At 53.8% G+C, this 24692-nt stretch overlaps 2 protein-coding genes across 15 annotated transcripts in view; both read right to left on the minus strand.

Moving 5' to 3' along the window:
• Window positions 1-146: 146 nt before the first annotated feature.
• TNFRSF1A (TNF receptor superfamily member 1A) lies at window positions 147-12863 on the minus strand. 3 transcript variants are annotated; one of them, XM_036117648.2, is made up of 10 exons: window positions 12401-12863; window positions 4944-5097; window positions 4572-4700; window positions 4200-4349; window positions 3894-3972; window positions 2210-2283; window positions 1976-2083; window positions 1644-1672; window positions 1191-1467; window positions 147-1037 (listed from the first exon to the last, which is right to left on the minus strand). In XM_036117648.2, the coding sequence occupies exons 1-10, from the start codon at window positions 12437-12439 to the stop codon at window positions 721-723; spliced, it is 1356 nt and encodes a 451-aa protein (XP_035973541.2). In that variant the 5' UTR covers window positions 12440-12863; the 3' UTR covers window positions 147-720. The 3 variants fall into 3 exon arrangements, with proteins under 3 accessions (XP_035973541.2, XP_077931644.1, XP_035973542.2); XM_078075518.1 differs by lacking the exon at window positions 12401-12863 and adding an exon at window positions 8898-9002; XM_036117649.2 differs by lacking the exon at window positions 12401-12863 and adding an exon at window positions 5737-5798.
• A 3179-nt stretch (window positions 12864-16042) lies between these two features.
• SCNN1A (sodium channel epithelial 1 subunit alpha) overlaps window positions 16043-24692 on the minus strand; it is a 40298-nt gene continuing 31648 nt past the window's right edge. For all 12 annotated transcript variants that reach the window (XM_078075523.1, XM_078075521.1, XM_078075520.1 and 9 more), the window contains 9 exons: window positions 22909-23012; window positions 22350-22513; window positions 21810-21908; window positions 21497-21614; window positions 18446-18524; window positions 18255-18312; window positions 18029-18084; window positions 17805-17880; window positions 16043-17445 (listed from right to left, as the gene is read on the minus strand). In XM_078075523.1, the coding sequence (XP_077931649.1) occupies window positions 17065-17445; window positions 17805-17880; window positions 18029-18084; window positions 18255-18312; window positions 18446-18524; window positions 21497-21614; window positions 21810-21908; window positions 22350-22513; window positions 22909-23012 (1135 nt within the window). In that variant the 3' untranslated portion in view covers window positions 16043-17064. The remainder of the gene's footprint in view (window positions 17446-17804; window positions 17881-18028; window positions 18085-18254; window positions 18313-18445; window positions 18525-21496; window positions 21615-21809; window positions 21909-22349; window positions 22514-22908; window positions 23013-24692) is intronic.

Below are 24692 nucleotides of genomic sequence, written 5' to 3' on the forward strand. Positions count from 1 at the left end.
GGGCGTGCTCACAGGCTACTCCTTTGTCAACTGGCATCATGGTGGTGGGACGTCTGGCCCAAGCTCAGGGCCTTTCCCATCCCACCCCATCAGGAGCGGGTCTCTGCCCCGGCCTCCCATACCCACCACTCAGAAGGACCACCCCCTCCAGGAGCAGAGCTTTAATTCCAGAGTTTTAGTGTATTTACAAAAGTCCACAGCTCCAGCTGGCGGCCCCATTGTTCTGTGCTCGCCCCTGCCTTCGGACAGGTCAGCTCACTCTGTGCTTGTCCAAACAGGGGGCAGAGGAGTGCCCAGTTTCTATTAGTGTAACATAATTGATACAAACATTGCTTATCTACTGTGAAAAAGGCCCAGGGACCAACCAGAGGCCCCTAAGCTGCCCTGCTTGGTTCTCCAAACCCAAAATGGGCGGTGTCTCTGCAGCCACAAGCTTGGGCTCCTGGCACACTCAGCCACTCTCAGGATCACACACACACACACACACACACACGCCTGTCACACACACAAGGCTGAGCCTCTGGCAGTGCTCCGGCAGCTGAGAAAATCTATGTACACTGAGAGAGTAGCACCAAGTAGGTGGCTGACAGCCATGCCTGCCCTTCCAAGGCCCCTGTCCAGAAAAAAGGGTCCGAAGGGCATCTTGCACGGTCTTTCCGGGCAGCCCCGCCAGAAGGCATCGGTCCTCAGGGCAGGCCCCTGCCGGGGCGGGGCGTGGCCTCATCGCAAGAGGCGGGGCGCCGGCGAGAGGGAGGCGGCGGCACACAGCGCCTCCTCGATGTCCTCCAAGCAGCCGAGCAGGTCCATGTCGCGGAGCACGCGGCCCAGCAGCTCCAGCGTGGCCTCGCGCCGCGGCGTGCGCCGCCGCCAGGCCGCCAGCATGCTGTAGTGCGCCTCCCGCAGGCAGCGCCCGTTCTGCAGCTCCAGCCGCTCGATCTCGTGCTCGCTCAGCCCCAGCCGCCGCACGAACTCCTTCCAGCGCGACGGGGGCACGCCGTCCACCACGGCATACAGCGTCGCCGGGTCCGCTGGGTCGGCTGCGGGGAAGCGGGCGGTGAGCTTCCAGCGGCGGCGGCGGCGCCCCGGCCCGCCCCCCTGCGCCCCGTGCCCCGCCCCCTGCCCCCGCCCACTCCCCGTCCGCGCACGCGCCCTTTAGGAGCCCCGCCCACCTGCTCCGTCTAGGAACTCACTTTCTGGGCGCTGAGTGTGGGTGCTGTCCTCCCACTTCTGAGCAGGGGTGGGGATGGGGGTGGACGCTGGAGCTGCGGTGAGGATGGGGCCGGCCTCCTGGTAGGGTGAGGCCATCTCTCCAGAGACTGATGCAGCCCTGAACTTAGACCAGTCACTAGGGGTGAAGACGGACCTGGGGCTGAAGGTGGGGTTGGGGATGGGACTGAAGCCCGTGGTGGGACTGAAGCTCGTGGTGGGACTGAAACCTGCAACCGAGGCCAGGGTCTCGGGCTCCCCCTAAAAGAGAGAAGGCACAGCATTAGCAGAGGAGAGGAAAAACAGCCCCAACCCTCTTTACTCTGGAAGGGCGTGGGACTAGAGGGAGTTAGGGGTGGCCGAGGGTCATTTGGGTATCACAAGATTATAATGGACCATCAGGGAAGATTGGGGGTAGGTTCCTAGTTTCATCTTACCTCCTTTGTAGGTGTCGATTTCCCACAAACTGAGAAAAAAGAAACAAAGCGTCACAAATTTCACTTCCTCTCTCAGCCCTGGCACCCATACTGGGGCTGGCCGTGGGGACTTGTGGTGACATGCTTCGGGGCCAAAGTGGCCCCGGGGACAAGAGAACTACTGATGCAGTGTGACCTCTCACAAGCCATCAGGGCCGCCTCCTGCCGACGGGATTCTCGGCAGCAAACGAAGGGGACACTCCTCATTTCCCTCAGTGCTGGTCCATCTTGCCCACTCACCCTCCTCCCACATCCCCGCCAGCATGCTTTCCCCTCCCAAAGGCCCCACTCACCAATGGAGAAGAACCTGGGCTTCTGCCATTGGTAGCGGCACATTACACCAATGAAGGATAAAACGCAAATGCCAAAGAAGATCACCAGGGGCAACAGCACTGCGGTACCTGGAGACAAGGCAGACTGTGGTCAGAGGAGGGGATAGCAGGAGGCAGCAGGGCTGGCTGGGTGGGTGGAAGGGCAAGGATTAGGACAGGGCAGGTGAGCATGGGAACCGGGTGATTTGTCCTCACCTGGGTCCTGAGGGACCTTAACCGTTTCCACGGGGGGTAGACACCACTTCGTGCACTCTGTGTTTTTCTTACAGCTAAAAGAAGAGATAGCACAGGTGAATAGGGGCCCTCCCATAAGAGGAAGACGGGGGGTGGGGGGGGGGGGAAGACAAAGAAAAAGAAAAAAAACTCCACCTCATTGCAAATTCTTTGCTTTACGAATATTTTAGCTCTCTCTTGATATAATGGAAATTAAACCTCTCCTGGGAAATTAAACCTTTCCTGATGCAGAGGAATGAAACCCCAGTTAATCACAAAATCATTTAATTTTAGAACTGGTCTTGAGGAGGCTGTGTAGAAAAAAATTAAAAGCGGTGAGAGGCAGGGCATGAATTCCAGCCCATTCATTGGCTAGCAGCGTGAAATCCAAGCAAGTCATTTAACCTGTAAGCCTTAGCTGGCCCATCCACAAAATAAGGCTCTTACCCACCTGCCAGAATTGAGGAGTTAAGTGAAATCAGTCTGCCTGACATATAGTAAGTGCTCAGTAAATGGTAATGGTCACTGAATCGTTTTACTGATGAGAATCCCATGGTAAAGAGAGGCTGGAGAACTTTTTCTTGAGATAACACTGCTAGTGACAATCCCTGACTTTGAGAGAGGGGTTAAACATGCATGTGAAAAATTTTAAAATACATATTGTTGGGGGCAGCCAGAGAGCACTCTAGAACAAGCGCATCTTCCCCCATCGGGAGTTGTCACTGGCAGCGTGGAGTGATGAGAACCCCATGGGGGGCTAGAAGGAACTCAGGGGAAGGTGAATGCTCAGCAGGAATCTGAAAGCAGGAAGAGGCACTTTTGCCCACCTCACAAGCTCATGGTGAGAACCTCATGGAATGAGTGTGAAAGCTCTTTGAAGCAGCAGAGCGGACTTAGTAGAAAAAGAGAAATAGTTCGGTGTCAGACACTTTGTAGCCATACAACTTGCCAAGTGGATGTCATTAGCCTTACTTTAAAGTTGAGAAAACTAAGGCTCCGAGATGTTAAGTAACTTGCCCAAGGTCACACAGCCCAAGTGGCTCGGCTGAGATTTAAACCCAGGTCAGTTGAACTTTAGAGCCCTCAGAGTTCCTTCTTTGCAAGCGAGTGTGCAAGACCAGGCTCCGTGGAGCCAAAAGAGGAGGCCTGAACAGAGACTGGGGAAGAAATACCATACTGCAGCAAAGATGCCATCGAAAGTAAGAAGACTCATTATTTACATACTACATACACACACACACACACACACACACACACACGGAGCTGCCAGGTAAATCATGATACATCATCAATTGTTAGATGCAGTCTGATTTCAGAGATGTGAAAATGAGCGTCCTAGAATCGATGAACTGTAGTAGACCCTGTCACCCCACAATCCAAATGTCTGAATTAAAAGAACTGCAAATCCATGAAGTATGCGCTCTATTCCCAAAGACTTCTTCAGATTTTAGGAGCAAGTCCCCCCGTGGTTGGGAGGGGGGTGTGGGAGGAAGGACTGTCTGATGTTTTGACACTAAGTGTCAACCACTCAAACAGCCAGTAAAAGCCAGAGCATCCTGGGGTGTCTCCCTTGCCCTGCTGGTGGCTCTCACCGGCAGTCACCGCACCCCAGCCCAAGCCCCCTCCCCACCCGATCCGGTGCCCAGCAGATGGCAGAGATACTCACTGAACACAAGAGACGCATTCATTCTCTCTTAGAAAGAAGCCCGCGTGGCAGGTGCACACGGTGTTCTGTCTCTCCTTGCCTGTGGGGAGAGATGCAGCACAGCTAGGAGAGAACTGCCCTGCACCCCAAGGATCATGGGGAAAGCCAGGAGGGGCAGGAGAGTGGAGGTGGTCCCACAGACTTCGGGAGTGGGAAGGAGGGGAAGTGTTGCATCAGGGAGCGGGGGGCACAGAGGCAGAGAGCTTCCTCCTGAGCCGGGGCCACCCTGGGGCAGGGAGGGGGCTGGAGCGGGAGAGCCATGCTCACAGGAGATCTGCACCGTGCCATTGGGGCAGAGGCTGCAGTTCACGCACTGGAAAAGGGTTTCACTCCAGTAATGCCGGTACTGGTTCTCCCGGCAGCCGCACACAGTGTCCCGGTACACGGTGCAAGGAGAAATCTCCACTTGGTTCATTTCTGGACAGGGGAGGAGATGGGGTGTGAGCCCCTGCCCCACTGCAGTGTGTGTGTCTTTCTCTGCACACACGTCCCCACCCATGCACTCACCCATGCACGCACATTCCCGCCCACACCCACCAGCAGAGGTCTGTCCGCCCTCACGGGGACAGGCGCGCACCCTGCTCTAACCAAGCCAACTGGCGCTCTGTTTAAGAGCCCTTGCCGCTTCCTGAGACTCACCTTTTCGGCATTTGGAGCAGCTGAGGCACTGTCTGAGGTGGTTCTCGGAAGCTGTGAAGGTGCCATTTTCACATTCCCTGCAGTCCGTGTCCAGCCCTGGGCCGGGACAGTCATTGTACAGGTAGGTCCCTGTGAAGGGGTGGCAGGGTTAGAGCTCAAGGAAAGAGCCCCACGCTAGAGAGAACAGCCAGGGCCACCCTCCTCCCCAAGTCTCTAACAGAGGAAAGAAGGGAGAAGATCCCAGCCCAGGAGAGGCAGCAAAGTTAGGAGACTGGAGGTGAGAGACCCCTAGGTTCTAGAACCTCTGGAAAAGGCAAAGGAAGAAGCAGGACCGCATAACTGAGCAGGTTCACTGTTACCGCATTCTCCTACCTTTGTGGCACTTTGTACAGCAAACGGAATTATCTCGAGGGTGAATATATTTTCCTTGGGGACACAGAATAGCTCTCTTCTCCCGGTCCCTGAGGTGAGGGACCAGTGCTGTAACCCTTAAGGGGTATATTTCCACCAACAGAGCCAGGAGCACCTGGGGAAGAATCAGACAGAGGAGATCCCATCAGGAGAGGGTGGGTGGGAGCCTTAGAGGTAGCAAGTCCAAAGCCTTCCCAGCTGAAGTCCTTTCTCAGTGGAACATTCTCCCCAGGCCAGGCCACTCCCGCTCACACTCAGTGTTCTTTCTCTAAGCTTAGACAGCTGGCCCCATGTGATCCAGTGCTTAATTCTTCCCTAGATGTTCTATGGACTAATTTTTGTCCCTCCAAGTCAAGGCTATAGACCCCAAGCCTGGGCTCTATTTTATCCTTCTTTCCCCATAGCAGCTAATAGTGCTGGACACGGGGCAGGTGTTTAAGGCATGTTTTTTTGATTGAGAACTGGCAGGTTACCTCAATTATGGCCTTTCCTTCCAACAAGGAGCCCTAAGGATTGGGGTGGTGTTTTTCCATCCGGGTGCTATGTTCGTAGTGTATTCACTTTGTGAACATTCACAGAGGTGAACAGTTAGGATCTGTGCACTTTCCTGGATTGTGTTATACCAGCAAAAAGGTTTTTTATAAAATTGGATTGGTGTGGAAGTAAGTGATGTTTCTGTGGGCACCATTCCTGGGGAGTGGGCAGAAGCAAAAGGAAGAATTTCTTTATAAATCTCTATCAGAACCTCACTTACGATTTTGTCCTCAGACTCCAGGCCACATCCCCTTCTACCACCAAATCTGCACAAAGGCCCCAGGCTGGCCAGGGCAAATGGGGAGGGGAATAAAAGGGAAAGTTGTGGGTCAGGAAAGAGGTTGGTGACTGACGAAGTTTAGGGGCAGGCAGGAGCGGACAAACGCACGTAGGTTACACGCAACTAGAGCTGGCCAGAGGCTGGTGTCCGGCTCAAAGGACCATCAAGTCTAGAGCTGAGCACGGCTCAGGGAGTCCTGCAGCTGTCTGCACACCAGGGCATGCTGGGAGGCATGTTTTACAGCCTCGGGGCAAGCCCAGGGCAACTGAATCACCTGCCCAGTTCTGGCTGCAGAGCCGGGGACAGCAAAGCCAGGAGTGTGGGGAGCTCCAACCCAGACTTTGCCCCTTGATCTCCTGTCAGCCTCGTTCTGGCTTTCCCTGGGTCTCGATTTGGTTTTCCCTCTGCTATAAGCGCCACTTTATGTAAAGATAAGAGGATATCCTCAAAGTGTGTTAAACACTGGGGAGCAACAGATCACAGAAACCCCAGTCTGGGACAGGAGGGCATCACAGCCAACAGCCCAGTAGGCAGGCAGGTGGGCAGGTGGGCAGGTCATGCTCTGAGGCACCCTCTGGGGGACGCCGCAGCCTGGAAGCTGGAGCCTCAGCCTCAAACAGAAGCCACCCTGAGAAACACAGCAGCAACACCCCCCCCCACCCCCACCCCCCGCAGGGCTGGACTCCCCTACTCAGAGGGCAGCACCCTCCTTGGCCCACTCCGGAACTATCTCCCCTGAGCAAGACTGGGGCGTCCAGGGCAACAGGAAGAGTTTGGGGTGGTTATGGGAAGACCTTCCCAATCCTGAAAGTGTGGTTCCTTTCCCTGAAGAAGAGCTCCCAGCACCTAAGGTTACTGGCACTTGAAATTCCACGTGGGCCCGCCCACCCCCCACCCCCAGGAGCAAAGACAACCAGCAGAGACAGAGTCAGGGAGAAAAACTAGGGGCTCCAGTCCCGGGACAGCCTTGGTGGGGACCTTTTCAGGGCCCACCGGCCTGTGAGGTATAAGCTTCCTGGGGAGCGAGAGAGGGAGGGAGAGAGGCTTTCTCAAGCCTAGTGTCTCCCTCCCTCTCCAGCACTTTGGGGGTTAAGTCAGATCCGGGAAAGGGAAATCTTTTCCCAGCAGCTCCGCCCAGTGACTCAGGCCAGGGAGGGAGGGCATCTAGGGGAAGGGAGTGAGAACCAGCAGCTTCCCCAGCTCCTCAAGGGTCATGAGTCAGCACAAAGATTGAGGGACCAGCCAGCCATTAAGACCCCAAGTGAGCCCTTCCTCCTGTGGGCCAGGCTCTGCCTCCAGTCCCCACTAGGAGTACGCTTCCTCCCCCTCCCCTTCCTCCTCAAAAGAGCCAGGCAAAGGACCCCTGTCCCACTTGGCCCACAGATTTCGGGAAATGGCTCCCTCTCCCATTCCATCCCAAAGGGAAGTCTCCTCAACCCCTGGCTTCCTCCCATCGGGTCACTACCCACCCCTCCCTGAGGGGCCTCTCAGCTCCTTCCCGCCCCTCAGCATCCTTCCTTTAGACCAGGCCCCGCCCTGGCTCCTCCTCCCCATTCAACCAGTCCCCAGCCGACAGGCCTTTTCCCTGGGTTCTCACAGGAGCCCCCTGACACTCCCCAGTTCCTTCCAAAAGAAAGCAAACCAAGGCCGCCCTCCCACCCGGGGTTCACTGCATTCCCACAGCCTGGCTGGTTCTGGCCAGTGGGGTTGGGGTTGGGGACCTCCCTGAGGTCCCCAAACAACCCTTAGGAAATAAGGCCCGTTCTGAGTCTCCACAGCCCGCCCCCAACCAAGTCCACTGGCAGCACAGGAAACATTCCAGAGCCCTGAACGCCCACGTCCAGGAGTGAGGAAGCAGGCGAGAAGAGATGTAAGACAGCCAGCCCCTATTTCCCAGGGTTCTCATAGCCCCCAGCAGCACCCCAGACAGCCCTCTCTGACCCCTAGTAGCCAGGGCCTCAGGCCCCCACCACTGGGTACCGTTTGCTGGCATCAGCTGGCTCCAGGGAGCAGGTCCTCAGCAGCTGTATCTTGCAGCTAAATTAGGAGGTGAGCAAGCTCTGCGCCCCAAGACCCTAGCCAGCCTGCACCTGTCATCTGGAGAAGGGGAAAGGCAGGAAGCTGGGAGGTGCCTGAGGAGAGATAGTTGAGGGGGTGGCCCAGCACCCCTCCAACTCCCCCACAACTTCCGCCTGGGGAGACTTTAAAGTGTGACTTCCTGTGCTGGGGCTGCAAAGGGGGCGGAGAAGCCAGAGAAGCGGAGAGAGCGACCCTGTGGTCTAACCCTGACCCAGCACCTCATGACCTTCGCTGTGTCCTTCCCCTGCATTAATTTGTTCATTAAATTAAAACGTGTTTGTTCTTTGAATGTCAAAATCTTTGGGGAGCTTACGACAGCTTCTCCTCCAAGAGCTCAGTCAGGATCCCACCTCCCTCCCCTGAAGCCCTCCATTAACGCCACTTCCTCCACTCAAGCTCATTAGATGCTCAGCCCCCTGTGAACCTCAATACCATGAATTAACTATATCTACTTTGGGCTCTTACTATAATATAATTATCCTGGGTGAGTAGATAGGATCTCCCCAAACAGACCATAAACTCTATGAGATGAGCGATCAGAGAGAGTGTATGGTCAGAGATGGTGTCTTATCCTCCTGGGTATCTTCTCAGCTCCCAAAACGAGAGGAGCAAAATAAGTATAGACTGATTGGCCGATCTAACAACTCATCTGTGCTCCACTCCAGTTGAAGCCAATGCTTCCCAGAGAGGGAAGTAGAGAGTCAGTGCCCCCTTGTAAGAACACACTTATCTCCAAGGGAGAGTTCTCAAACCATGCCCACTCCTTCACACACACACACACACACACACACACACACTCCCCCACTGGAGAGTCTGACGAGTGTTCCTCTCCTTTTGAGCATCACTGGTGACTGAATGCAGCCCATATGAATGATACGAAGGCAGATAAGAGTTGGAGAAGCCCTGCTCTAGCCTGTTAGGTGCGCACTTCACCTGGCTGTTCCAGAACCCTTAACATGCCCCACACTCAACGGATCCATCTCCTGGTCTAGACAAATGTCACACCACCAACTTCTCCGCACCAGTGCCGAGAGCTCTGCTACCCTTCTCTCCTCGAGGCCTCCCTGTCCCGATCCTGCGGCCACTGGGTCTGTCGGTTCATCTTGCCAGTCCTTCTTCAGTGATCTCAGTCTTGTCCATACCCATGGGTTGCCTCACATTTGGATTATTGCAACTGTCTTCCAGCGGACTGTCCAGCCACCAGCCTCTTTCCTGCTCCAATCCATCCTACACACTCCTTTATCTGTGTTCACGCTTCAGCCTGTAGCCACATGTGTGGGAATCATCTTCTCCAGAACCTGACCTGGAACATCATTTCCACAGGTCACTCTTTCCCTGGATGAGTACTTGCAGAGGTCCCTCACTGCTATTCTGAACACGTTCCCAGGCACCATGGGCCCTCAGAGAACTGTTTCTGAATGAATGAATGAATGAATTCCTCTACCTGGGACCACATTCAAGATTCTCTCTTCATCCCCTCCCCCACTCCCTCTAATTTTCTCATTCTCATTTCTTCTTGTTCCTCAACATGCTCCTTCCACTCCAGCCAAGGCGTTCTCCTTCCTGCCACTGCCACTCCCAACACAAAATCCCACCTCTCCCTTCCCCTACTCTCCCTCCAACCAGTCTATCTTCTTTCTAGCCACCTGCCAGTCAGTGACTTCGAATCTCAGCCCCAAATCCACTTTTCTATGAGGTTTTCCCTTCCTCATTCCATCTGACCAATGCCTGTTCCTTGATTCATGCAACAAAGAGTTAGGGAGCACCATCTAGGCACCAGGTCCCATTCGGCTGCTAGGGGTCTATAGCGAATACACTGCTCATGCTGTCCAGTTCTCAGCTGGGTCCCTTGTAGGCTCTTCGGTCTAGGCAGGGAGTGCTCCTGGAGCACTGCAGCCAGAGTTGAGGCAGCTGGATGATGCTCATTCCCTTCTCTGGTTCTGCCTCCCATCGGTGTTCTAGGACACTACATCAAAACGCTTTTGTGGGTATTCCCTCCCCCCCCCCCCCCCCCCCCCGCCCGCCGACTGTTCTGAAACCATTTTTTTGCTGCAGGCTGTCTTGGCTCCCAGACTGTAAGCTCTTTGAGAACAGCAAAATCCTATGAGCTTTGTCACAGTCTCTCCAATATTCTTCCCCACTATCCCCACACACACGGCATACTCCTGTGCTCAGCATTGCCCACCGAATGGTGAGCAATTGAAAAGCTCAGACACCTCGAAAACCTTCTGTTTCCCTTCGGGCTCCAGGATGAGCTCGGGTCCCTTCCCAGTCACACTCCCACAGGGGCTGGATGCTCCACCCCAGCCCCCAGGCACTTTCCTCTATCTGTTCAGACTACCCATACCCTCTGTTTTCCAAACACAGTAGCCACCAAGCAATCACTACCAATACTACTAATACTAACAAGACAAACCTAACATTTATTGAGTGCTTTCTATTTGCTATACTTTATTTCTCTACTAGAATGTAGACTCCATGGGGGCAGCGATTTTGTTCACTGCTGTCATCCCAGCACTTAAAATAATGTCTAGCACAGACCCAGCACTTGCTAAGTTGAATACTTAACCCACAGTTGACCCTTGAACAACGCAGAGGTTAGGAGCGCCAGCCCCCCACTTAATGAAAAATCCATGTATAACTTTGAATCCCCCAAAACGTAACGACTCATAGCCTACTGTTACTGGAAGCCCTACCGATAGCAGAAACAATTGATTAACACACATTTTGTATGTTATGTGTAGTATATACCATATTCTTACAATCAAATAGGCCAGAGAAATGAAAATGTTATTAACAAAATCATAAAAAGAAAATACATTTACAGTACTGTATTTAATGGAAAAAGTCTGCACGTAAGTGGACCTGCGTGGTTCAAACCCATGTTGTTCAAGGGTCAACTGTATATCAATCTATTTAATCTTCAAAACGACATTATGAGGTAGTGTTTATCACATACGTTTTAGAGATAAAGAAACTAAGACATGGAAGGTTCTGTAGCCTGCCCAGGTTCAGGCAGCTAGTTGGTGAGGGAGCCAGGATTTGAATCTAAGCGATCTACCCCTAAAGAGAGAAAAGAAGTAAGAACAGGCAGCTGGAGGGGGGCGGAGGGAGCCTGGGAGAAGGACAGTCTTGAGAGAAGTCAAGAGACGGGGCTGGGGAGACAGGAGGTGGGACAGTGAGAAGAATAGTGAGGCCCAGATGGAGAGAGGTGCTGCCTGGGGAATCAGGGTCTAGAAATGTGGACTCCAGCAGAAAAGACAGGGAGAGGGAGGAACCAGAGAGAAAAAGTTTCTTTTCTTCTTTTTTATTTATTTATTTATTTTTAATTATGTTCAGTTAGCCACCATATAGTACATCATTAGTTTTTGATGTAGTGTTCAATGATTTATTAGAGAAAAAGTTTCAAAAAAGGAGACCGTCGTGGGGAAACTGACAGAAAAGGAAGGAATGCTTAGGAGAGACAGCACAAGACCCAGAGGAGAGGACAGTGGGGATGTAGGCCGGGAAAGGGCAGAGACCTAGAAGAAACTGGCCAGCGCAGGCCGGGAAAATCCACCCCAGTAGGTGGGAGACAGGGGCTCAGAGTATGGCACAGAGTGACTCCAGGACAAGCAGGGAGATCAAGGATACATTGAAACGAGGCTGAGGCACAAGAAAGGGACATTTTCCAGTGACGAAAACAACTTTCTACTAACTTCCCCAAACCAAGCTGTAAAAGAAGAAACCAAGACATTGTTGTTTAGGCCTGTGGGAAGGGGGCTGGAAGGCTGGCACAGGGACGGGGACAAGGCACCAGGTGGAGGTGGTGCTGGTTGTCCAACAGAAGCCACCCATCTAGAAGCTGAGCCAGAGGTAGAGGGTGAGGGATGCCTCCAGGTGGGCGTCCTGGCCCTGGGGAGGGCACTGGGGACGCTCTCCATGGGGTTGCCCTGCCCCTACCCAGTTCCCACTCTACTCCCAAATATCCCCCTCCACACAGGCACACACACACACACACAGCATCCCAAACTTACCCACCAACCCATGTCCATTCCCGGACTCAGTTTCCCCCTTCACTAGCATCCAACTCCTACCCTCTGCCAGGGTTTGCTCAGCCGGGGCCCACCGGCAGCCTCCCCTCTCCCAGCCCCACACACACCGGCTGGCCAGCCCACCAGAGGACAGAACTCTGAATCATCGGGACTCCGAAGCCTGAATGTCCTTCTTCCACTCCTTCACTTACTCTCCCGAATCTGCCCCACCCTCGGGGATCACCTGCCCCCACATTCCCGGCCACCTCCTGGCCCCAGCAAACTTCCTTGGCTGTCCTCGACTTCTCTTTCACTGTCCCCCTGGCCTCCGACTCAGGGCCGGCGGCCGAATGGGGAACCCGAACGTCTGGCCGCGTTTGAAGTGGGGCCACGCTGGCCCGAGGCCCCCCCGGGAGGCCGGGGCGAGGGCCCACTCCTGCGGGGCGGCGCCCTCCTCTCCCCTGCCCCTCTCCCCTCCCCCCAGCCCACTCGGCCCTGGTCGCGGGGCTCACCAGTGGCAGCAGCAGGCCAGGCACGGTGGGGAGGCCCATGTCCGGCCAGCTGTGGCCTCTCACTCCCCCATCAGGGCTCAGGCAGTGGCGGCGGCGGCGGCGGAGTCCGGGATGCGCGGGCCCGGCAGGTCCCGAGAGGAGCCCGGGGCCGTGGGCAGGGGAGCTGAGGTGGAGACCGGGGTGAAGATCACGGCTCGGTCGCGGGCCGGGACCTCCAACCCCAAAGGCCAGAGCTGGAGCCCGAGTCCTGAGAACTGGGAGAAAATTAAAGCCGAGAGGAGCGAGGAGGTGGGAGGGCAAGGAGAGTGGCAGATGGGGTGTTGCAACTGCGGGACAGGAAGAGCCTGGGGGCGGAGAAGGGAGGAGGCGGGAGGAGGGGGCGAAGGGCTGTAACCCTTTGGAGCTCAGTCTGAGGCGCCCGAGTCCCGGATCTGGCGGCCTCGGGCCCCCAACTCACCAATCCGACCCCTCCCGAGCCAACGCCAAGGTGCATAAGCCCCTCCCTCCGCACTCACCCCGTCACCCGACCTTTCCCACGTGAACAGTAATAAACCAACTCAGGGCTCTGGAGTCAAACTCACTGGGTTCCAGTTCAGAAGGCTCTACTTTTTAGCTGGCTGGTCCTGGACCAACAACCTACACCCTGGGAGTCTGTTTTCCAATTTGCTACAGGGAGAGAACCTAGCTCGGGGGGGGGGGGGGGGGGGGGTCTGTAAAAGTTTTACTGAGACAGGACAGGTTGAGGGTCTGACCCGTGACAGGTACTCAGTGTTCCTTAGTAGCTCTTCCCTTGCCCCGGAGTTCTCCACTGACATCCTGATCTCCCACTTTCTTGGGTAATTATCCCTCCAACCCAGACTCAGAGTGAACCCTCACCCTAGTTTTCTGTCCTGCCTGGGGCCCTGACACCCTCCCCCCACTCGGGTGCTCATCCACTCTACCTGGCTGGGGGCCCCAGCTGCTGATCCCGGCTATGCCCCAAAAAATCGGGGACCTGAGGCAAAGCCTCCACCAAGCCTCATTTACTAAGTGAGAGTAACATTGCCTGGCCCACCTACATGGGGAAAATGATGTCATGAGGATAAATGAGATCATACCTGTGAAAATGCTTTGGAAATTATAGATACCTCGATCACATTTTACCAGTACATTCTCAGTGCCCCTCTCCCAAATATTCTGATATATAAATCCAAACTGACCTTAGACATAATCTACCACAGCCCTCTGTTGTATAGATGAGAAACCTGAGGCCTGGAGACACACAAGGCATGTTCTCTGCACGGCCAGCTGAAGCCTCTGAGCCCCAACTTCAGGCCAAGGGCCTGTTTTGCTATTATAGACAACATTACCACTTTTCTATCTGTCCCCTTGAGTCAAACACCACACTCTGGGTATTTCAGGCCACCCCCTCTGTGCAGGATATATCCCAGATGAGTCCCACAACAAGGGTACAACGTTCACCCACATATCCTCTGGGCACAATGACTTTCAGGTCCCCCAGCCGCTGAGGTTGCTAGAAATGCAGGGAGACCCAAGAGGTCTCTGTGACTTGGAATCAGAGCTTCTGGCCCCTTCTCCCCTGAATCTACCATGTGACCCCACCTCTTGGACTCCAGCCTCCCTGGCTCTCCCTGGCCTCCCCTCTTTGATCCCAAGGGCAGGGCCTCTGCAGGTGAAAATGGAGCTCAGATGCCCCCCACCCCTGGCTGACTTCACTCCATTTTCCAGCTTCTGAAAAAAGAAGTGTTTACCATATATTAAGCATTCAGTAAGTGGTAGCAATGTTAGGAGTTGCACAATGAACAGTATTCCCAATTAATAACAACTTTAATGTCCTATTTTTAATGTTACAAGGAATTTTTAATAGTCTGTGCCAACTGTCAAAGCCATTATACATAGCCTGACACAAAAAGAGAGTTTCTTTCATTGTTTAGGATAAATGTGTATTTACTTTAAATTTTGAAAAATGTGGTATTAAATTGTTCAATAAAATTCTGTCTCAAAAAGATGGTGAGAGGTGGGTGCTGGTAGGAATAGGAAAGGCTAGTCTCATGGAGGAGGTGAGAATGTGGCCATGACCCCTCCAGGGGAAGAAGAAATAATGGTGAGGGAGGGAATGGCAGAGATGGAGAAATAGGAGAGGGGTGAACTAGGGGATGACAGAATTGGCTGTTAGGGCTTGTGGAGCAACAGATGAAGAAGAAAGAGCACAGACCCCCCTCTCCCCTGCCACATCACACACACACACACACCCCACACAGCAGCAGAGTGATGGAAAGGACACTGGACTCCAAGTCTGGGTGACTTGGGTTCTAGGCCCAGCCCTGTCATCTGACTCCATGTCTCACAGGGAGACAGGATGGGTCATAGCAGGAGATCTGGCTGGTTCTGTAAGAATTAGGAGCTTGGGCAAGTCACGTCACCTGCCAACCTCCTCAATAAGGAAGAGAAGGCAACCTAAAGCCTTTCTCCTCTGACATCCATTCTGACTCCTAACCCTGGGGTCCAAGGGTATGTATAGATAAGACATAAACAGCTCAGGGTGGAAATGCAGTGGGCCGGGAGAAACTCCAGTGTGGGCTGTTGAGGGGTGGGGGGGTGGGGAGGAGCTGATTGAGCTCGTCCACAATAGAGCCAGCTTCGTCCTGCAGCCAGAGGAGAGGGGCTGGGGACCGGAAGAAGCAAGGCCCAGAGAGCAGACAAGGACAGGCTGAACCTGAGGGCTCGGACCGAGGAGACTGTTGTGACACCACCATTTTCCCCTCATTGGTTCGAGTCTAGGAAAGGGAAGTCAGAAGTCCTCACGTCAGTTCCTGGTCACAACCTTTTCTACCTCTCTGCTCCCTTCACCGCCCCCCCCTTCCCCAAGGTTCCCGTGGCTCCTCAGGACAGGGAAGATTGTAATTGAGAGGGGTAAGACCAAGGCAGCAGGGAGGTGTCCTCGAAGATGGTGAGGAAGAGTAACTTCCAGGATCCAGGTCTGATGCTAGAGTGGAGAAAGGAACCGGCATTCCAAAAACTGGGGTTCCACTCACACATCCCTGTTTCTCCTCTAATAAAAGCAGGCGGATTCCTGCCGCTGCTCTCTGCAATGATGAGAGAATAAGAATATACCAGGCTTTGAGGTTCCAGAAGGAACTGGCCTGAGTCTCATCCTCCCCCGCACCCCGCCCCCACGAACTACTGGGCAGTTGATGGGGAGGTAGGCAGGTGAGGGCGTTATCTTGCAACTGGGAGGAGAGTCACTCCAATTGCACTTAGCAGTTGGAGAGGTGGATGACTGATGACGGTAAGCAAAGTTGGGGAGGGAAAGGAAGTTCAAACCGTGGACAAGGGTGAGTCATCCCAAGCGCTGCCCAGTAGGTGTCCTGAGGGGAGCGGCATCACGGCTTCGCCCTCCCACCTAACGTGGTGATGGCCACCTAGCAGATGTCCAGCAATGCCCATGGCAGAGCTGGCGGTCCAGTTTGTCTCTGCCAATGCCCCTGAAGAATGGTTGCTTCCATAGTGAAGCCAAGGGCTATGGAAGTCTGGCCCCTCGCCCCACCCTGGGACCTCTGAGGAGCTTGGGCAGTGACCCAGGGACTTGCATCCACTCCCTACCCCCTTGATGGTGCCCCCGTACAGCTCTCCAGACATTCCTTATGCAGCAAACATTTATTGAGCACCTGCCTACTTGCTCCAAGAGGGACACTGGGCTAGACTCTGAGGATACATAAATGAACAAGATTCCAACCCTGACCACAAGGAGCTCACAGTCTAGTTGGGGAGGCAGACACAAAGGAACAAGAAAGCATAAGCCAACATCAACTCTCCAACAGATGTTATGCCGTGCTATGGGAGTCCAGGGGAGAGGGAAGTGATCAATTCTGGGGAAGACAAGAAGGAGCAGAACTCTTCACAGAAGTAGTGGTGCCAGGATAGGGTTCTAAGGGATGCATAGGAATTCTCCAGATGGTGTGGAAGGCTTCCAGGCTGAGGAAAGAACTCGGGCCAATATGCAGAGGTATGAAGGACTCAGAGGCATTGGGGTATGGCTCTGTTGGGGCACAGGGTAGATGAGGCTGGAAGAGTCTTGGGGCCAACTAGGCATGGCCAAGCCTTTACTACATCGGTCTGCTCCAGCCCCTGCCCTGGGAAGGAGAATTGCCCAAGAACTAACAAAGGGGGCTTTTGGGTGGGGTTCCCCACTCAAGTTCAAGAAGAGGAGCAAACATGTCACTGGAAAGCAGCGTGGCCAGGCCCGGGGTTGGCTTTAGTCATCTCTGGGTAGGAAGTGTGCATGCCTTTGTGTGCCCTTGTTTTTGTTTCCGGTCGCCAGTGGTTTCCTAGGAAGGTTCCTTGTCGAAGCTCCAAGTTTGGCCTGGCTGATCCAAGGGAAAAGTGGACTTGTTTGCGCTCGGGTAGGGAAATCAGCATCTTCTAGAGGCAGGACCAGAGGGGACAGGGCAGAAGACAGGGCAATTCCAGGCAGGTTCCTTGGCCCCTGTTCACTGGGCAATTTCTGTAGCCCCTTGTCCATCCTGCTTCCCTCCCCCACACCAAAGGCAGTTGGGCAGTTCTGAGAGGAAGTCCCCAAACTTTCTCTCATCCTGCCAAGCCTGGTCCCCTCCCACCAGGGGAAGCGCCTGCCTTGGGTGGAGGGGGGACATGCTCCTTCCCTCTCAGGGCTCCTCCAGAGTATAGGCAGAGTAGTCAGTCCGCACCAAGCTGGACGGAGAAGGGCAGGGGCCCAGAGTGGCATAGGCAGGCGGAGGGGCTGTCAAGGCTGGGGAAGTGGCAGGGCCTGGTGGGGGTGGGGAGGGGGATGTGGAGCGGGGGCAGTAATGGGAGGGGAGGGAGGAAGCCGGAGTGGAGGCCACCTCCTGGGCACCCCTGCCCCCTCGGCCCGGAGACCAGTATCGGCTTCGGAACCTCCGGAGCAGCATGAGGAACGTGATGACCAGGAGGTCAAAGATGAGCTCGGCCATCTCTACCACAGACAGCACCGAGGAGCCGAACCACAGGCTCCACTGGCTGCCCAGGTTGGACAGGAGGGTGACCGTCTGTAAGGGAAAAGGGCACACTGATCACTAGGGCAGAGGTGGAAGAAGAGCCCCATCCCTCCTTCCACGAGGCCCTCACCCACCCCTTTCGGCCTCTTGGTGGTCCCCTGGACCCCTTCCTTCTGTCCCAGTCATACCCATCTGGCACACCCTCCCCTCTCACCATGCCCAGAGACTTCATCCCCCAGCCAAGCTCCCCTTCTTCCAACCTTCTCAACCTCACCCTTGCCCTCCCATCCTTTCCTTTTCCCCTCCCTTCAAGGCCCAGACCCCTGTGGCCCCACAGAGGCACCCCTTGTTTTCCCTGACGGCCATCCGCTAAGACCTCCAAGAGAATCGCCGGCTCAATAAGGACATACCGTGACAGAGGGAGACTCAGAATTGGTTTTGTATTTCAGCTCCTTGAAGAAGATGTTGAGTTTGGCAACCCCATTTCTTTGGAGTTGAGGAGAGGGTAGGAAGAAATAGCAATGGATTAACTTCTCAGACCCTCACAAACACCCTCCCCCAATCACGTCCTCTTCCTAGATTGGTTTTCCCTCCCAGGGACTCCTCTCCACAGCCAGATCAGGGTAGGACTGACCTTTTGTTGTTGATGGTATAATTGTTCTGTCGGGATAGCATCTGGAAGACCCAGTCCTGAAAAAGAATGGGGGTGTCAATGGGGTCACCCCATACTCTTTAGGCTTATAGGGTTGGATGTGGCATCAAACACATCCATATACATACCCAGAGAAGACCACAGTGTTACACACACACACACACACACACACACACACATCCCCTATCCCTCCCCTTCCCCACTTTACCTGGGATGTCACTGAGGGCCATCGTGAATAACCGGCAGAGAGCTCGTAGCCGGTCACACTGGGGATGGAGAAAGCAACTCAGTGATTGAGGTGAGGTTCTCCCGCTCAAAGGCTTAGCCAAGTACCCTGGACTCTCCCCAGCCAAGTGGCCAGCGATCCAACCTGTGCCCCCAGGGGACGGAGACACTCACCTGCATGGCTTCCGGCACTTGGTGAAACAGCCCAGGCGGTCCGAGGAAAAGGCATCCTGAAGCTTATAGTAACAGTAACCTGTGGGTGCAGAGAGGTGCCCATTTTCCTGGGGCACCTCCACCTTCTCCACCCCAGACCCAAGAGGTCTCCCAAGATAGGAGCGTACCCACATTACAAGTAGCGTTACAGGGATGCCTCCTGAGTGGTAGCACGAGAAAGTGTTTAAGAAATTAGGCTAAGTCAGGAAAATTTAAAAACAAACAAACAAACAAACAAACCAAAAAACAACCCAGGACACATCTATGTAAAGATGAGTAGGATATGGACAAAAATCTAAAATCAAAAAGAAAACTGGGAACAACTGTGTAAGAAATATGAGCTTAAACCACAATGAGATGCCACTTCACACCCACCAGGGTGGCCATTAAAAAAATAAATAAATAAGTATCGGGGAGGATGTGAAGAAACTAGAACCTTCCTACATTGCTGCTGGGAACGTGAAATGGTGCAGCTGCTTTGGAAAAGAGTCTGGCAGTTCCTCAAAATGTCGAACACGGAGTTACGAGATGACCCAGAAACGCCACTCCTAGGTATATACCCAAGAGAACTGAAACATAGGTTCACACACAAAAGAGAAACAGGAAATAGAAACAACCCAAGTGTCCGTCAACTGATGAACGGGTAAAAACACGAGGCAGAGCTGTACAATGGAATATTATTCAGCCCTGAAAAGGAACCAAGTACCAATAGATGCCACAAGGTGGATGACCCTTGAAAATGCTATGCTAAATACAAGAAGCCAGTCACAAAGGACCACATAGCACAGGATTCCATTCACATGAAATGTCCAGAATAGGCAAATCTGTAGAGACGGAAAGTAGATTAGCGGTTCCCAGGGCTGCGGGTGCAGGACATGGGGAGCTCAGAGAGTGCTAACGGGTAAAAAGTTTCTTTTGGGAGTGGTGGAAATGTTCTAAAGTTGACTGTGGCTGCCACACAGCTCCGTGATTATACTGAAAACTAAAACTATACTAAAATCAAATTGTGCACTTTAAATGGGTGAATTACCTGGGACAGAAATGATCTCAATAAAGTTGTGACCTAAAAAGGTGGGGGATGAGTCTATGGATCCCCCTTCTCCCCTATTTGCCAAGTTCCAAGTAAGGTTATTGTGTCATTCTTGCTACTTTGTTGCCCGTTCTGGAAGTCCTCCATTTCTGACCCAAATCACTTCGTCTGCAAGGACTAGGGGGGTCTGGAACGGCAAAGCATGGGGGGCAGCTGGGCCCTTTCCTCTGGGGAGTCAGGAGTCCTTAGGAAACAGCAGACCATGTCCCCCAGTTCCTCTCCCCCATCCTCCTGGCTTCTCAGCAATCAGCATTATTATTTTTCTCTCACAGATCCTCAAGCTCACAGCCATTTAGAAATCATTGGGGGCAGCGAGGAGCAGTGGGCGGGGAGTCCCTGCTCTGCACATGGGAGGGGGGACATCACATCACATCTTCCCCCTGGGCCTCCGCCTGCTCATCTGAGAAAGGAGCCGGTGACGCCAGATGGCCCCGGAGTTTCCCTCCAGCTCTGGTGCGCTCTGACCTAAGGCAGGAGAGATGAGAACAGGAGGCCGGGACTACCAAGTACAGGGCAGGGGAGAGATCCGTGGGGAGCACCCCCAGGGAAGGGAGGAGGCAGAAAGATCCACAGGGACAGAACCAAGAGAGGGGTCTGCCCCATCCCCTTACATGTGTGGAGGCTCATCTCCTCCAGCAATGGCCACCAGCAGGAGGAGAGCTGGGCCCAGGGGAGCCCGGGGAGGAGGACCTCGGGAGGACCGGTCAGGTGCGCCAGGATTGCCAGTCCTCTATTTTCTAGTTTCTTTTTGGGATTTTCTTTCCCTCTTAGGTTCCTAGAACAGAGCTTCCATGCAGCATAACTCAGCTATAGTTATAGAAAGGAACAGGGATTTGTCTACTCCTAAACCAGGATAAAAAGGAGATTTCAGTGCTCTCCAAACTTTTTTGATTATGCCCTCCTGTAGGTAAAAAATTCTTAACTTCGGGTGCCTGGATGGCACCCCTCTGACACTTGGTTTCAGCTCAGGTGGTGATCTCAGAGTTGGGAGATCGAGCCCTGTGTCAGGCTCTGCACTCAGCGCAAAGTCTGCTTGGGTTCCTCTCTCCTGCCCCTTCTGCACCTCCCCACCCCCCCATGTGCTCTCTCTCCCCCCAAAATAAATAAATCTTTTTAAAAAAATCTTAAATAGGGGCGCCTGGGTGGCTCAGTCGTTAATCGTCTGCCTTCGGCTCAGGTCATGATCCCAGGGTCCTGGGATCGAGCCCCGCATCGGGCTCCCTGCTCCGCAGGGAGCCTGCTTCTCCCTCTCCCACTCCCCCTGCTTGTGTTCCTGCTCTCGCTGTGTCTCTCTCTGTCAAATAAATAAATAAAATCTAAAAAAAAAAAATAAATAAATAAATAAAAATAAAAAAATCTTAAATAAGTAACTCTGTATGTATTGATTTATAAATTCCATACTTGCTACTACAGAACTGATCCATTAGGTACATTATAAAACATATATAGAATGGAAGATGTTAGGGAATTGGACAGATACATGTAACTTCTAGTATTTTCTTCCGCACCCAGTGAGCGGTCTTGTGCCTTGCCCAGCACCTGGCAAGTGAGACGGGGAAGCTACAGGCAGGGTGTGCACTAGAACCTCAGCAGGCAGAGCGTGGAGCGAGCGAGGAAGACTTTCCTCACGTGCTTTCCCTTCCTTACGCTGTGAGTCATTTTTAAATGGGGCGATTCTCTATAAACACACAGAAGCCAAAACACAGAGAGAGAAGCTGGGAGGGAGGAACAGGGATAGAGGAGAGAGGAAGAGTGAGAAGAAACTGAGAGGTGAGTCTAAGGGCTGGAACACAGGAGAGAGAGAGAGAGAGAGAGAGAGAGAGAGAATTAGCGTCACAGAGGGACCCAGAGGGGAGCACGTGCTTCCGCTCCAAGAAAGCCCTGGGGCCCCGGGGCAGACCAGGGGCTCCCTGTGGTCTCACCCCAGGAATTATGCTTCCTGTAGTCACAGAACTCTGCATTCTTGGGCAGCGGATAGAAGATGTAGGCACAGCCACACTCCTTGATCATGTTCTCCTGGAAGCAGGAGCGGATACACACCTGGAGGAGACGGGGGTGGCGGGAAAGGGGGTTCAGGCCTGCCCTCCCCCCACACAGCCCCAGAAGGGAAGGACAAACCATTCTCTGCACCCTTCTTTCCACCTGTAACTCACACACACATACACCCCTCCAACTTTCGACGGACCAACAGGGCAGGCCTGGGAGATGGTTGCCATAGAAACAGGCTGGTCTCACCTGCTGTGTGTACTTGGAAAGATAAAGGTTCTCCACAGGGACATCGCTGCCATTCTTGGTACAGTCACCATAGTTGCCCCCAAGTCTGTCCAGGGCTTCCTGCGCACCCACACACACAATGAAGTCAGGGGTCAGAGGTCAGAGGTCAGAGCAAGTGGCCCAGGCCCCTTCCTGAATTCTCTGTTTTCCCTCAGTCCAGAGGGTTTATATCTCCTACCCTGCCAGCCTCTCTGGTCTGTCTCGCCATTTCAAAACATGCCCCCAGGGGCCCCCAATGCCCATCCCAGTGCTACTTGCAAGGACAGAGCACCCTGGGAACCCTAGGCACGTCCTGAACCCTTCTCAGCACTCCCACCCATGGTCCCTCCTCAGGTCCCTACTTCTCCAGCCCCTCGCTCCTGATTCTGCTCCTGAAGACCTCCACCCGCCTCAGACCCACCCCACATGAACTCCCTCTCCGGTCTTCTGGCTGTCGAGTCACCTCTCCTGCCCTCTCCAACCTGCGGCTCTCCTCCCAGGCCTCCCAGGCAGCGCCCTTGCCTTCCTCATGCTGATGGAGGTCTCCACGCCAGGCCGCAAGTTAAAGCCGCCGTCATCCATGAAGGCAGGCTCATCCTGCCCGTGCACCATTACCCTGGCCCCAGTCACCGTGGACAGCAGCGGGATGAAGTCATTCTGCTCTGTGCGCAGCGTCAGGGACAGGCCTGGGGGTGCAGAGGGAGCAGAGTGGGGGAGGTCTTGGAGAAGTGGTAGGGGACGGAAACCCCCTCTCCCACCTGCCCAGTCTCTAATGCTTCAGGGGAGGGGAAGGCCAGGAAGACTCACGTAGGGATTTGGCAACCCCTGAGCTGGATTCGGGGGTGGGCAGGCAGAACTGGGACAGGATTCCTATCACACCTGGAATCGAGTCTGTGGTGCCCATGGGGGACAAAGAACAGAGAAGACTCCTTCCAGGATAGAGATAGGCACGCTGTGGGGAGGCCCAGCGGCACACAGCATCTCTTAAGACGTGAGCACGAGGTGGGTAAAGGCGGGTGAGCAGGGCCATGGGAAGCCCTGAGGCAGAGGCCAGGGATGGTGGGAATGAGGAGTGGCTCACCATTTTTGATCCCGGGCATGGAAGACATCCAGAGGTTAGAGTTGTTCTTGCCATTGAAAGTGTAGCAGTTCCCATATATCGGGTGGTGAAAGTGAGAGTAATTCCTGTCCAGGAGAGAGAGAAAGTAGGATCAGAAAGGAAAGTGTAGGGGGTCAGAGAGAGCAGGACTTCCAGTGACCTTTGTTTCCTGACCACCTACTATGTGCCAACACACCCTGGGAGCTTTACCCACGCTCCCTAAGCCACTCCAACCAATAGCCTGGGAGAGCATCACCCCCACATCACAGAAGAGGAAGCCAGGGCTCAGAGAGGTCAAGGAGCTGCCCAAGGTCACACAAACAGTGATGACAAACTTGGAACTCAAAACAGGTCCTCTACCTTCTAGCCCAGTCTCTTCCCTCCAGGCCACCTGACCTCACTGGCCTTGTGAGCGCTCTTGTGTCACTGTGTTGCATTATGAAGACTTTAGCAGTTTCCCTAGCTTGTCACATGTCTAAACCTTAGTTCCCCCTTTGGACTGTGATCTCCTTGAGGACAGGGGTCACACCTCACTCATCTCTGTATCATCTCTGGGTTAACTGCATGGTTCCTGGCATAGAGACGACAGAGGAGATGGCTAATAAATAGTGGTTGAACGAATGAAGTGGAGAACTGGGAGGGAACAGAGTTAGAGGAGACAGTGAGACCAGTGGTGGAACATGGAGCTGGAGGTCAGATCCCAGGGCAGGAATGAGCAGGGTTCTGCTGGGATGGCCCTGAGCAAGTCATTTTCTCTAAGCTTATCCTCCTCATCTATCAAGTAAGGAGACTGGAACTAGATGATCTGGACTATTCCTTTGGCCTTAAAGAACAAAAGCCCAGAGATGTGGAACACGGGTGCCCGTCCTGGGAAGTGCTAGGGAGGATGGAAGAAGAGGCTCCGGAAGTGAACAGAGGCCAGTCCTGAAGGGCCTGGGAGCCCTGCTCAGGGGAGAGAGGGCACAGACAGGTCTGACAGACAGTGCTGGGGTGCCTGAGCATGGCTCAGTCAGTTGAGCATCCAACTCTTGATTTTGGCTCAGGTGGTGATCTCATGGGTCATGGGATCGAGCCCCGTTGTCAGGTTCCCTGCTCAGTGGGGAGTCTGCTTGCAGATTCTCTCCTCCTCTCCTTCTGCCCCTCCCCCTCAAACAGATAAATAAATCTTTTTTGTTGTTATTGTTGTTGTTAAAGATTTTAGTTATTTATTTATTTATTTGACAGAGAGAGACACAGCAAGAGAGGGAACACAAGCAGGGGGAGTGAGAGAGGGAGAAGCAGGCTTCCCGTGGAGCAGGGAGCCCTATGCGAGGCTCAATCCCAGGACCCTGAGATCATGACCTGAGCCGAAGGCAGACGCTTAACCGACTGAGCCACCCAACCCAATAAATAAATCTTTTTTAAAAAGGTAGAGGGGGCGTCTGGGTGGCTCAGTCGGTTAAGCGTCTGCCTTCGGCTCAGGTCATGAGCTCAAGGTCCTGAGATCGAGAGGTCCTGCTCAGTGGGGAGCCTGCATCTCCCTCCCCCTCTGCTTCCCCCCCCCCCCGGACCCCTCATTCATGCTCGCTCTCTCTCTCTCTCTCAAGTAAATGAGTAAAATCTTTAAAAAAATAAATAAAATTAAAAAGAATGAAGTGCTGTTACAACATGGACGGGCCTTGAAAACACTGTGCTGAGTGAAAAAAGCCAGAGACAAAAGGCCACATAGAATATGATTCTATGCATATGAATTGCCCACGATAGGCAATCCATAGAGACAGAAAGTA

This window comes from Halichoerus grypus, chromosome 6, assembly GCF_964656455.1.
Source record: "Halichoerus grypus chromosome 6, mHalGry1.hap1.1, whole genome shotgun sequence".
Taxonomy (NCBI): Eukaryota; Metazoa; Chordata; class Mammalia; order Carnivora; family Phocidae; genus Halichoerus; species Halichoerus grypus.

Excerpts from the sequence above, each read along its gene's own strand:
- TNFRSF1A (XM_036117648.2), bottom strand. The coding sequence starts at position 12,439 with ATGGGCCTCCCCACCGTGCCTGGCCTGCTGCTGCCACTG. Across the intron at positions 3,973-4,199 it reads TGGCACGGTGCAGATCTCCT|GCAAGGAGAGACAGAACACC; the intron begins GTGAGCATGGCT and ends CTCTCCCCACAG. Across the intron at positions 2,084-2,209 it reads TAAGGTCCCTCAGGACCCAG|GTACCGCAGTGCTGTTGCCC; the intron begins GTGAGGACAAAT and ends CCTTGTCTCCAG.